Source organism: Chiloscyllium plagiosum, unplaced genomic scaffold (assembly GCF_037043375.1).
Source record: "Chiloscyllium plagiosum isolate Xiang-an unplaced genomic scaffold, Cpla_swu_hap1 HiC_scaffold_27, whole genome shotgun sequence".
Lineage (NCBI taxonomy): Eukaryota > Metazoa > Chordata > Chondrichthyes > Orectolobiformes > Hemiscylliidae > Chiloscyllium > Chiloscyllium plagiosum.
The window spans coordinates 18,890,746-18,903,057 of record NW_028270165.1 but is presented as its reverse complement, the minus strand read 5'-3'; the positions used below and the strand labels follow the sequence as shown (position 1 = coordinate 18,903,057).

General features: G+C 46.9%; 1 protein-coding gene across 1 annotated transcript in view; it reads left to right on the top strand.

The window, feature by feature from the left end:
• The first annotated feature begins 368 nt into the window (after window positions 1-368).
• LOC148143330 (uncharacterized) overlaps window positions 369-12,312 on the top strand; it is a 234,029-nt gene continuing 222,085 nt past the window's right edge. Inside the window, exon 1 of the mRNA XM_087975804.1 lies at window positions 369-1,523. Coding sequence (XP_087831930.1) covers window positions 613-1,523 — 911 coding nt within the window. The 5' untranslated portion in view covers window positions 369-612. The remainder of the gene's footprint in view (window positions 1,524-12,312) is intronic.

The following is a 12,312-nucleotide window of genomic DNA, read 5'->3' as shown; positions in this document are numbered from 1 at the left end:
ATGTTTTTGCTTTTCTGCCCCTGTAAGATCCTGAATCAGCACCTTCAGGGGAATTAGTTATATCAGAGTGAGAACAGAGTGGGATGGTGCTTTCAATTTTGTGGAGTAACAAAAGACCAGAATATTCCGCAGAAAGTAGAATTGCTTGTTTTGAATTTTTACCCTGCACTGACAGTGATGACTTTTGTAATCTCTTTTAAACAGTGGATTTGAAGATAGAAGCTTCAAAATCAACGCATGAAGTTCTTATGCCCGAAACATTGACTCTCCTGCTCCTCGGATGCTGCCTGACCTGCTGCGCTTTTCCAGTACCACACATTTCGACACTGACTCTCCAGCGTCTGCAGTCCTCACTTTGATGACAATGTCTGACAGTCACTCAATCCATCGGGACCGGAAACAATTTTCAACTATGATTCTGTGAGAAGGAGCAAAGCATTTTGGTTCCTGTTTGAGTACGTTTTCAGCATCAGTGGGACTGGATGAGAGACCCTACTGTTGCAGCGCATTGAGTGTGGGGCGTGTAGCAGCATCTACAGCCTGGAAAGAGGAATTGACGACAGGGAGGGGCTGGAAGTGTGTGTGTGTGTGTGTGCAGCTGAAGCTTCGGCCATGGAGAAACCTGAGGAATCCCACCCCGTAGAGAAATGGTGGAAGTGTGGTGATGGCGGAAAAAGCTTCCATTTCCCGTCTGCCCTGGAGACTCATCGGCGCATCCACACAGGGGAGAGGCCGTTCTCCTGTCCAGAGTGTGGGAAGGCCTTCAGCAAATGCTCCGACCTGCTGAGGCACCAGCGGTCCCACACGGGGGAGAGGCTCTTCAACTGCCCCAAGTGCGGGAAGAGATTTACCCGGGCCTCCCACCTGCTGAGGCACCTGCGGGCCCACACAGGGGAGAGGCCGTTCTCCTGCCCTGAGTGTGGGAAGAGATTTGCCCAGGCCTCCAACCTGCTGACCCACCGGCGGACCCACACCGGGGAGAGGCCCTTCAGCTGCCCAGAGTGTGGGAAGGCCTTCAGCAGTTCCCCCAACCTGCTGAGGCACCGGCGGGTGCACACGGGGGAGAGGCCCTTCAGCTGCCCTGAGTGTGGGAAGGCCTTCAGCGATTTCTCTTCCCTGCTGACCCATCGGCGGGTCCACACTGGGGAGAGGCCCTTCAGCTGCCCCGAGTGTGGGAAGGCCTTCAACAATTCCTCTTCTCTGCTGATTCACCAGCGGATCCACACGGGGGAGAGGCCCTTCAGCTGCCCCGAGTGTGGGAAGGCCTTCCGCCATTCCCCCAACCTGCTGAGGCACCGTCGAGTCCACAATGGAGAGAAGCCTTTCAGCTGCCCTGAGTGCGGGAAGGCCTTCAGCAGTTCCCCCAACCTGCTGAGGCACCAGCGGGTGCACACGGGGGAGAGGCCCTTCAGCTGCCCCGAGTGTGGGAAGGCCTTCAGCAATTCCTTCAACCTGCTGACCCACCGGCGGGTCCACACAGGGGAGAGGCCCTTCAGCTGCCCCGAGTGCGGAAAGGACTTCACGCGCTCCTCCCTCCTCCAGAGGCACCAGCGAGTTCACATAGGGTGATTGAAGGAATGACGGCTGAGTGCCATTATCGACTGGACTATTAACCCAGTTCCAGGGGGTCCTGGGTTTGAATCCCACTGCAGCAAATGGCGCTATACAGGGTATGGGTTGAAATTGCTGAGTGAGTCAATACTTCCTCCAGGTTAAGGCTGTACCACGGATCCAATTACAAAGGGACATCTTGGTGCTGACCAATAGTAAAGAAAGTGATGGGGGGTTGGGGGGAGTGTGTGCGCTTTGACTTTGAGCTGTTGAAAAAGCAGCTACTTTTTTTCTCTGCCATTTTGCTGAGCGGATCTGAAGCTGTAACAAAGTTGGGTCGCAATAAAGGTTACTTGGACTTGCTGCCGGGCTCAGACTCTCATTGAAAGTTTTGAACTCCAAGAGTTTTTGTTTTAAAGCTGTCATTTCTTTCAGCCTCCTGCACTAACCTTCCAATGTCGCGTATCAGATGGAGTCGTGAATGAGCAGCCAGTATCGTGAGAACTTGTCAATTTTTCAGGAGTGCAGAGTGTGTCATTTTATCGGCGTTGTAAAGTTTCCTGGCAGCATCAGGAGGTGTGGGCTGCGTTCGCGAGAAATTATATGGAGGAGCCGATGTTGGACTGGGCTGGATAAAGTTAAAAATCACACAACACCAGGTTATAGTCTAACAGGTTTACTTGGAAGTATGAGCTTTTGGAGCACTGCTCCTTCATCGGGTAACTGTGGAACAGGATCATAAGACACAGATTTAATAGGAAAAGATCACAGTGTCATGCAACTGAAATGACATATTGAACAAACCAAGATTGCTGTTAAGTCTTTCACCTTTTAGAATGAGTTGCAGGTTTCAGTTCATTAATCTGTAAATCCCAGAACTACTATTAATTCACATTCTTGATGACTTAAGGTTTTTTTTAAAAAAGTGACATCTCAGCCCAGACAATGCATTAAAAGTGTGAGGTTCGAGTCTGTCAGTATCCCAATCTTGAATCAGACTGGTTCTAGTTCCCAAGTAGGAAATTATAAAATATTACACGGATTGACTGCCTACAGTTTCTGCACTTCTTGAGCAAAGTAGAATGTATCTGCAAACATAATTCTGCCAATACAAGTTTGCCCAAAAAGTGATGTGTGAATGCGTGCATGTGAGTATTGTGCATGAGAGTGCACGTAAAGTGTGTGCATGTTTGGTAAAGTGACTGTGTGATGGAGTATAAGCCTGTGAGAGTGTTGGGGGCGTGTATGTGTGGGTGTCTTAGAGTGAGCTATTAAAAGCGAGGGCTTGTGTTTTGCTAAAACAAGGAAGGGCAGGACTTGTACAGATAATGCTAGGGCCCTGTGTCGTGCTGTAAAAGAGAGACATGGTGGGGTTCAGGTACACAGTTCTTTGAAAGTTGCATCGCTGCTAGACAGGGTGGTCAAGAAGGCATTTAGCATGCTTGCCTTCATTGTTCACCCCATTGAGTATAGGGGTTGGGACATCATGTTGAGGTTGTACAGGATGTTGGTGAGGCCACTTGTAGAGTACTGAGTACGATTCTGGTGAACCTGTAATAGGAAGAATTCTATGAGAGAGGGTTCGGTAAAGATTTACCAGGATGTTGCCAAGACTGGAGGGTTTGAGTTATAAGAAGAGATTGGGACTTTATTTATTGGAGCACAGGAGGTTGAGGAGTGACATTATTGAGATTGATAAAATCATGAGGAGTGAAGGTAAGGTGAATAGCAAAGGGCTCTTCCTTAGCGTAGGGGAGCTCAAGACTCAGGGGCATATTTCTTTAAAGTGAGAGGAGAGAGATTTAAAAGGAACCTGAGGGGCAACGTTTTGACAGAGGTGGTTTGCATGTGGAATCTGGATGAGTACATGCATAGAAAGGTTTAGAGGGATATGGGCCAAACACAGGCAAGTGGGACTAGTTTAGTTTTGGAATCCTGATTGGCATGGATGAATTGAACCAAAGGGCCTGTTTCTGTGCTGTATACCTCTCTGAACCAGAAGTGATCTAATTGAAACCAGTAGAATTCTGAAAGGGGCTTGACAGGATAGATGCAGACAAAATTCTCCTTTGTTGGGATTCTATGACTCCCCCGACAATGTGGAAGCAGGCCATTCAGCCCATTTATTTTACTCTGGCCCTCCGAAGAGTTTCACTCATATCCATTCCCATCCTCCGTATTTCCCATGGACAATCCATCCTAAATTGCACATCCCTGGTCATTATGGGTAATTCAGCACAGCCAATCCACCCTAACCTTTACACCCTAATCTATAAATTACCTCCTCAAAAATGAAATTTAAATGCAGAGTTTTTCTCTAAGAAAAATGTCACTCTGACTCAATATTCGGACGCAGACAGAATTCACACCTATTGTTAGAAAAGCTCTGCATTTGAATGATATTCTTGAAGGTAATTAAAATCAAATTCTGGGATTAACATACCAAAGAACAGAAACCCATTCAAAAGGTGAAAGATTTAATCTAAAATTGTTTGATGCATTACATTTCCATGACTCTGGACTCCATTGGCTCTAAATTCCATAATCATGATCTCATTCTCCACAACCACCTGATGAAGGAGCGGCACTCCGAAAGCTAGTGCTTCCAAACAAACCTGTTGGATTATAACCTGATGGTGTGTGATGTTTAACTTTGTCCGTGGGAAGCACATGAGTTGTGGGACTGGAAACGGTTCTTATTTTGTGATCTATTCCAAGTGAAATTTCTCCTCTGCGCAGGCACGGGTGAACAGTTTGGCTTTTGTGCTTTGTGCGAGATCAGGCTAGCAGCTTTTAAATCCTTATGTTAAGCAACAGAAGTAAACTGTCGATCAGCAATTGTATTCCGAGAGTGGTACTTCCAGCTCTGGTAATCCTGTTGCATCAACAGAGAGAGGGAGAGGATGTCACATCTGAAGAGCAGACAGAAAAGTTATTTCGCTTGTTCAGTCAGTTGAGTTGGTTCCGCACTCAGATGAGACTGGATACTGCTTTTAATGGATCATAATTAAATGCTACAATGGAACACCTTAAATTCGAGGAATTTTGAAAGGGCAAATGGAACAGTAACTTTGAAGAGAGATGTTCTTCCATTTCTAACCTTGGGTGAACCATATGAGGCATTTTTATTGATAGCTCCATAATCATCTTCCTGCTGGATTTTTTTCAGGGCAAACAGTTTCTGGTGGGAGAAATTCTGTATCCTGGGAAGGTGGGGAAATTTTTTTAAAAAAAAGGCTGTTAAAAGCATTTGAACTGTGGGCCCACAAGCTCTTGTGGGAGCAGTGCATTTGCCAAAAACATTTCGGAGGAATTCTGTCTAACTGTTGGACTGAAAGTAGTTTCCCACTGAACGTTAAACAGGTATTGAGAACGTTGTGCATTATAGAGTGTGTTCCTGAGGACTGGAGGAGGATTGAACTTGCCAACGTGAACACCACTTTGCAGAGAGAGGAAATTTCTCGGGAGGTTGATGGAAGTCAACAATTGTCAGATTATTTTATGAAAATAACAGCTTATATGGGGATCCCAGAAGAGGGGTATCTGTAATGAGCACACAGAAACAAACCCTTCAGTCCAGGCCAGCCAGATATGCTAAATTAATCTAGTAACCCATTTGCCAGCATTTGGCCCATATCCCTCTGAATACTTCCTGTTCATGTCCCCATCCAGATGTATGTTTTTCTTCGGAGAATACTTAGGTGAGAGCCTAGATGTGCTATTACTCAGCCTTTCCCCACTGAGCTTCACCTTTCCTTCATGCTAATTGTAGCTGGAGAAGCCCGAAAGTTGAAAAGGATTTCCTGGGGAAAAAAACGTTTATTCAAGATCGGGCTCAGTGATGGATTTTCTAAAGCTTGGCTATTGTAGATTTCAATCAGACAAAAAAAAACTTTCAGTTGTTCTTGTCCAAGGCAGAGTAGATATTCTTTTAAGGTATAATTGAGATATCTACCTTCTTTATAGTGTTTTTCCATCATTACCAGTGATTGTCCATCATTTGGTTTATTGAGCATCATCTTTTTGTGATTCACCAGAGATGATTTGAAGTGAATTCTGTAAGATGCTTTTCTATTTTATTTAACTTTACCTGGCTCTTTAAGGCAACCATTTTCTTTTCATGTGATTGGTATTAAAATATCTCAGTGTATAATAATGAAACAGCTCATTTATTCTGAAATTATTTCAATTAGTTGGTCAATTGCCAAATAATTGCTGCACAACTGTTGTCAATATTGATACCCAGGAAAGCTATTTTGTTTAATATATTTCCTTTCTAAAGATCTTATCCAAATTATAAAATGATTGTATTTTCATTTGAAATAAAGTTTGCAGTGTCTTCTTAAATAGTTGAAAGTAACTTTGTACTTAATTGCTCCGTTTGGGATTAAACATTGTGACTTTGATAAAAGTGATCTTTCACAATTTATGGTGAATCTATTATCAAACGAATGTTGCCATTTGCTCTTGAATTACCACAAATTCAATTTGAAATTCTTGAATGAGTTGAACAAGGGGTAAAAAGTGAATATTTATTGCACTTTTTCTGAAATTCTCTGCACTGCCATTGTATTTGGTTAAATGTATGTAACCCTCTTCATACCTTTGTATTTCTTTGATGTTTCATTTGTCAGTGCTACTGCCCAAATAGCCTAAAAAAATGTTTTGGCAGTTGGTGAAGTTGTGAATTTTTAGTCTAGTAACATTGTTTCACAATTGAATAATCTGAAGATTAATTTAGGCACATACAAGAACGTCAAAGAGATTGTGATGATAGAAAGTCAACATGCAGAATTGCCAATGAAATGTAAACTGGCTGCTCTTAATTTGGTACAGACTAAGTAGAAATAATGGCATTGTACACAAACTGTGTGTAGTGTGAGTTCAGAATTGTTCTGATCCTTTTAATTCTGGCACATGCAGTGATAGCAGCACCATAATCTGTTTTATTTGTTCGTGGAATGTGAGCATCACTGGCAGAGCCAGTATTTGACTGCTAAGAACACAGATATGAATATTCGGTGAGGTTGAGTTGCAAGGTCTACTGTGGCATAACAAATTGTATAGGCTTGCACCGTACTCTGACAAGACAGAGACTTTTGGGGGGAGGACAAAAATAGGAATTTCTTCTTCAATATTGATGCTCCCATTTATATCTCTCAAAAGGAGATTGTTTGGTCCATCAAATTAATAATGGCTCTTTTGTTGAATTATTTCCCTGCATCCGCATATATCTGGAATCGTTTTCTTTTCAAGAATTTTGCAATTACCTTTGCCATTTACTGGTTACATTACCCCTTCAAGATCACTTCAAATCGTAATAAATTGCTTATTTCCTTAAAAATTAACCATCTCACGGCCACCCCAAACCCCTTTTTCAAAGTGGCTGCACTATTTCCAATATGGTTATGCTTTGTAAATATTACCATATACCATTAATTATGTCCAAGTCTCTTTAGATTTCAATGTATCGTTTTAAATATAAAAATGCCCCGTTACTTGTAGCTCAGCCCTTTAAATGTGTTCTGCTCCTCTAAGCGCAATGTATATTTACCACTTTAGATATGATTATGTCTCTTAAAGGGACATACTCATATCTAAAGTGGTAAATATACATCTGCTTACAAATAGGCAACATCTCTTCGAAATGTAGATTCATTTAGATATAACTGCGTCACTTCACATAGTAAGATATCCCTTTGAATGTGCCCCCATCCCTTTGAATGGTAATCTTGTCCATTTAACCCTCTTTATTTGCAGAAATAGCCCGTTAAAATATTCACGTCCCTTTAAAATGCAGATTGCCCACTTTATATGTGACGCCGTTCCGTTAGATGTCGGAATATCTGTTTAAATTGAGCCGTGAGCTTTCCCAATGTAGACAGGGCTCCTGGAAACGTGGCAGTGTCCCCCCTGCAGCTGCAGAGCGAGACAGGAGAGTTTGTTTTTGTGAATGAGCAGTTGTAGCGCGAGGTGGCTGTTGCTTGGTGACGGTGAGGCTCCCCCGGCCCCGCCCATCCCCCGTGCAGACGTCACGCGGGGGCGAGGGCGGTTGGGAGGAGAAGTCGCTCGAGCGGGGAAGCGGCGGGAGGGCGGCCGTTAGGAAAATGGCGCCGTGCGGCCCGGGGCAGACACCCGTCACTGGGCACCGCCGCCTTCCTGGCGCAGCTGCTGTGTCACGGCCACACCGGCCGACTGTACAGCAGGCAGGAGCCGGTGAGCATTCTGGAGGCGGATGGGGTTAAGGGCCTGTTTGGGAACTCGTCGGCCGCCTGGTTGGTGGTTCTACTGGTCGTGGGGCTCAGTGATGGATTTTCTAAAGCTTGGCTATTGTCACTGTTTAATGTTTAATCCCAATGTCACAATGTTTAATCCCAAACGGAGCAATTAAGTACAAAGTTACTTTCAACTATTGAATAAGACACTGCAAACTTTATTTCAAATGAAAATACAATCATTTTATAATTTGGATAAGATCTTTAGAAAGGAAATATATTAAACAAAATAAACAAAATAGCTTTCCTGGGTATCAATATTGACAACAGTTGTGCAGCAATTATTTGGCCGGGGGAGCCTGTGTCAACTATGGGGCCACCTTTTTTTTAATTTCAAAAATATACTTTATTCATAAAATAATTTGATGGTCTGTACAGTTGGTCATGCCATACATATGTAAACATGTACATACAGAGATCACAATTTATCATTTTTATATACAGGTCTGTACATTTTTCAATCATATGCCCATATAATTAGCTGAGGTGTCAGCAGAGCCCAAATGACTGCATGGACCTTGGAATGTGCCAGTCTGCAACACTCAGTCTGCGTCAACTCCTTCAGCTGGAAGATCAGCAGGTTTCGGACCAGAGAGCGTCCTTCACCGAGTTGATGATCCTCCAGGCACAGTTGATGTTTGTCTTGGTGTGCGTCCCGGGGAACAGGCCGTAGAGCACGGAGTCCCGCGTCACCGCGCTGCTCGGGACGAACATCGACAAACACCACTGCATTCCTCTCCAGACTTCCTCTGCATAGGCACATTCCAGAAGGAGGTGTGTGACAGTCTCGTCCCCCCCGCAGCCGCTTCGAGGGCAGTGTGCGGTATGGCTGAGAGTCTGGGCGTGCATAAAGGATCTCACAGGCAGAGTCCTTCTCACCACCAGCCAAGCCATGTCTTGGTGCTTGTTGGAAAGTTCTGGTGATGAGGCATTCTGCCAAATGGCTTTGACAGTCTGCTCAGGGAACCGCTCGATAGGATCCGCCCTCTCCTTTTCCTGAAGGGTCTCGAGGACACTATGTGCTGACCACTTCCTGATGGACTTGTGGTCAAAGGTGTTTTTCTTCATAAACTTCTCCACGAAGGACAGGTGATATGGAACAGTCCAACTACTCGGAGCGTTCCGCGGCAGCGAGGCCAGGCCCATCCTTCGCAACACCGGGACAGGTAGAACCTCAGTACGTAGTGACACTTGGTGTTTGCGTACCGGGGATCCACGCACAGCTTGATGCAGCCACACACACAGGTGGCCATCAGGGTGAGGGTGGCATTGGGTGTATTTTTTCCCCCGTTGCCCAGATCTTTGTACAGCAAGTCCCTTCGGACCCGGTCCATCTTTGACCTCCATATGAACTGGAAGATGGCCCGGGTGCCTGCAGCGGCACAGGTTCTGGGAATAGGCCAGACCTGTGCCACTTATAATAGCAATGATAGTGCCTCACACCTGATGACCAGGTTTTTTCCCGCGATGGAGAGCGACCGTAGCGTCCATCTGCCCAGTTTCTGCCTCACTTTGCTGATACGCTCCTCCCAAGACTTGGCGCGCGCCCTAGCCCCCCCCGAACCAAATACCCAGCACCTTCAGGTGGTCGGTCCTGACGGTGAAGGGGATCGAGGATTGGTCGGCCCAGTTCCCAAAGATCATGGCCTCACTCTTGCATCGGTTTACTTGGCCCCCGAGACCCATTCGAACTGGTCACATATGCACATGAGTCTGTGCACGGACAGCGGATCCGAGCAGAAAACGGCGACGTCATCCACGTACAGGGAGGCCTTAACCTGCAGGCCCCCGCTGCCAGGAATAGTCACCCCTCTCAGGCTCGCATCCTTCCTGATGGACTCGGCAAATGGCTCTATGCAGCACACAAAGAAGGCAGGAGAGAGAGGGCAGCCCTGCCTGACTCCAGATCTGACTGGGAAGCTATCTGATTCCCACCCATTGATTGAGACTGCACTGACAATGTTGGTGTAGAGCAGTCTGATCCAATTGCAGATTCCCTCCCCAAAGCCCATTTTGGAGAGAACATTTCTCATATACCTGTGTGATATCCTGTCAAAGGCTTTCTCCTGGTCCAGGCTGATCAGGCAGGTGTCCAACCCTCTGTCCTGCACGTAGGCGATCGTATCCCTGAGGAGTGTGAGACTCTCAGCGATCTTCCTGCCCGGCACAGCACAGGTTTGGTCAGGGTGAATCACCGACCCCAGAGCAGACCTGACCCGGTTGGCGATTACCTTTGACAGAATTTTGTAATCCGCATTCAACAGTGAGATTGGTCTCCAATTTTTGAGTTCGGTGTGGGAGGTCCCTTCCGCTTGTAGATGAGGGTGATAATGCCTTTCCTCATGGATTCACTCATGGTACCTGCCCGAAGCATACTGACATACACCTCCAGCAGGTCCTGGCCAATCAAATCCCACAGAGCGGAATAGAGCTCGACCGGTAAGCCGTCGCTTCCGGGAGATTTATTCTTTTCGAAGGACTCGAGGGCGTTGGTCAGCTCGTCCAGAGATAGCGGCTGGTCCAGCCTCTCCCGTGTTCTGTCGTCTAAGACCTCCGTGATCGAGGACAGGAACGACTGGGAGGCCGTGCTGTCAGTCAGCTTTGCGTCATACAGACTGGCATAGAAGGATTTACTGATCCTCATGACGTCAGCCTGAGATGACGTTATCGAGCCATCTTCTTCCTTCAGGCTGCTGAGCACGGAGCTCTCTTTGTGCACCTTCTGGAAGAAGAAACGTGAGCACGTCTCGTCCTGCTCCACCGAGCGGACCCTGGACCGGAAGATTATCTTGGAGGCCTCCGAAGCAAGGAGCGAGGCTTGCTGGCCCTTCACCTCCTTGAGGTCCTCCATGACATCCACCCCCATCGTCTGCAGCAGGAGCAGATTCTGCATACTTTCCTGGAGCTGGGACAGTTTTCTCCGCCTCTCTCTCGCCTCCTGAACACCTTTGAGGATGAAGAACCTCTTGATGTTCCCTTTTACTGTTTCCCACCAGTCTGCTGGGGACTCAAAGAGGGGCTTCACGATTCTCCAACCTGCGTAGTCCCTCTTGAGCTCCTCAATGTTTCCCGGGATCAACAGCTTTGTGTTCAGCTTCCACGTTCCCTTACCAGCCCGGTGCTCGTCCTGTAGGTGACAGTCAGAGAAGAACACCGGCTTGACGTCGGTGGATCTGACCGAGAACGTTCGGGACACAAACAGGTAATCTATCTTTGAGTGGATAGACCCGTCTGCCCGTGACCAGGTGTATCTACGCTGCGCTCCATCTGCAGGGGTGCTGAAGACGTCGTGCAGCTTGGCATCTTTTATCGTGTCCGTCAGGCCTCTGGATGTGGTGTCCAGTTTACTGTCCCCCCCCCGCCGGATCGTCCATCTGCATCAATGATACAGTTGAAGTCTCCGGCCACAATGACCGGCCTGGACGTAGCCAGTAACAGTGGAAGCTGCTGCAGGACGGCCAACCGTTCACTCTTACCCACTGGGGCATACACATTAATCAGTCTCAGGGGAGCATTCCTGTACATGATGTCGGCGACGAGGAGGCGCTCGCCCACCACCTCCTTAACCCCGGAGGCGCGGCTATCATTGCCTCCCGACCAAACTGACGGCCCATGGGCCCATAAGCTCGACCATCTCCTGTAGCTGCTGAGGTGCAGTATCCCACACTCCTGCAGAAACAGGACGTCGGCTTTAACGTTGGCCAGGAAGGCCATCATAGAAACACATCGCGTAGCCAATTTGATACTACGTACATTGATGCTGGCAATTTTTAACCCCATTTTAACAGTTTACAAGGTTGACACTGTCCATTTGCTGCTGGTCTTGCCCCTCTGGGGTAGCTGTGTGCATCCCTGTGGTGACAGCAAACTGCTGGACCCTCCCAGGGCTGAGGTAGCTGTCCGGCTCCACGCTGAAGCCATTTCCCCGCTCTGGTGTCTTCGGGTCGGGTCCGCATAGTCCAGTTCTTCATCTGACAGCGGGTTGTCACAGGACCGCTGCTCTATGGGGCCACCTGGAAGGTACTGGGCCCGGGTGGTGAAAGGTGAGGCAGGTTCGGGGGTGGGGGACGGAGGGGAAGGAATGTGGGGCCTGTCCTGTCATAGTGACATTTTACACTCACTTTCCATCTGCTTTTACTGGCGCTTGTGCTGTTTACCCTCACTGTTTGTTTAATCCTTGTGCTGTTTACCCTCACTTTTTTTTAATATACAGCACAGAAATAGATTTTTTTCTCTCTCATGCACATACACACGTATACGTCAATGGGGGTGAATTTGAATTTGCAGAATTATATTTGCAGATACATTCTATTTTGGTCAAAAAGTGCAGGCAATCAATCCATGTAATATTTTGTAAATTCCACTTTGGAAATAGAACCAGTCTGACTCAAGATTTGGACACAGACAGACTCTGACCTCACTTTTATGCATTATCTTGAGCTGAGATGTCACCTTTTGCTATAAAACCTAGTTATCTTGAGAAGGT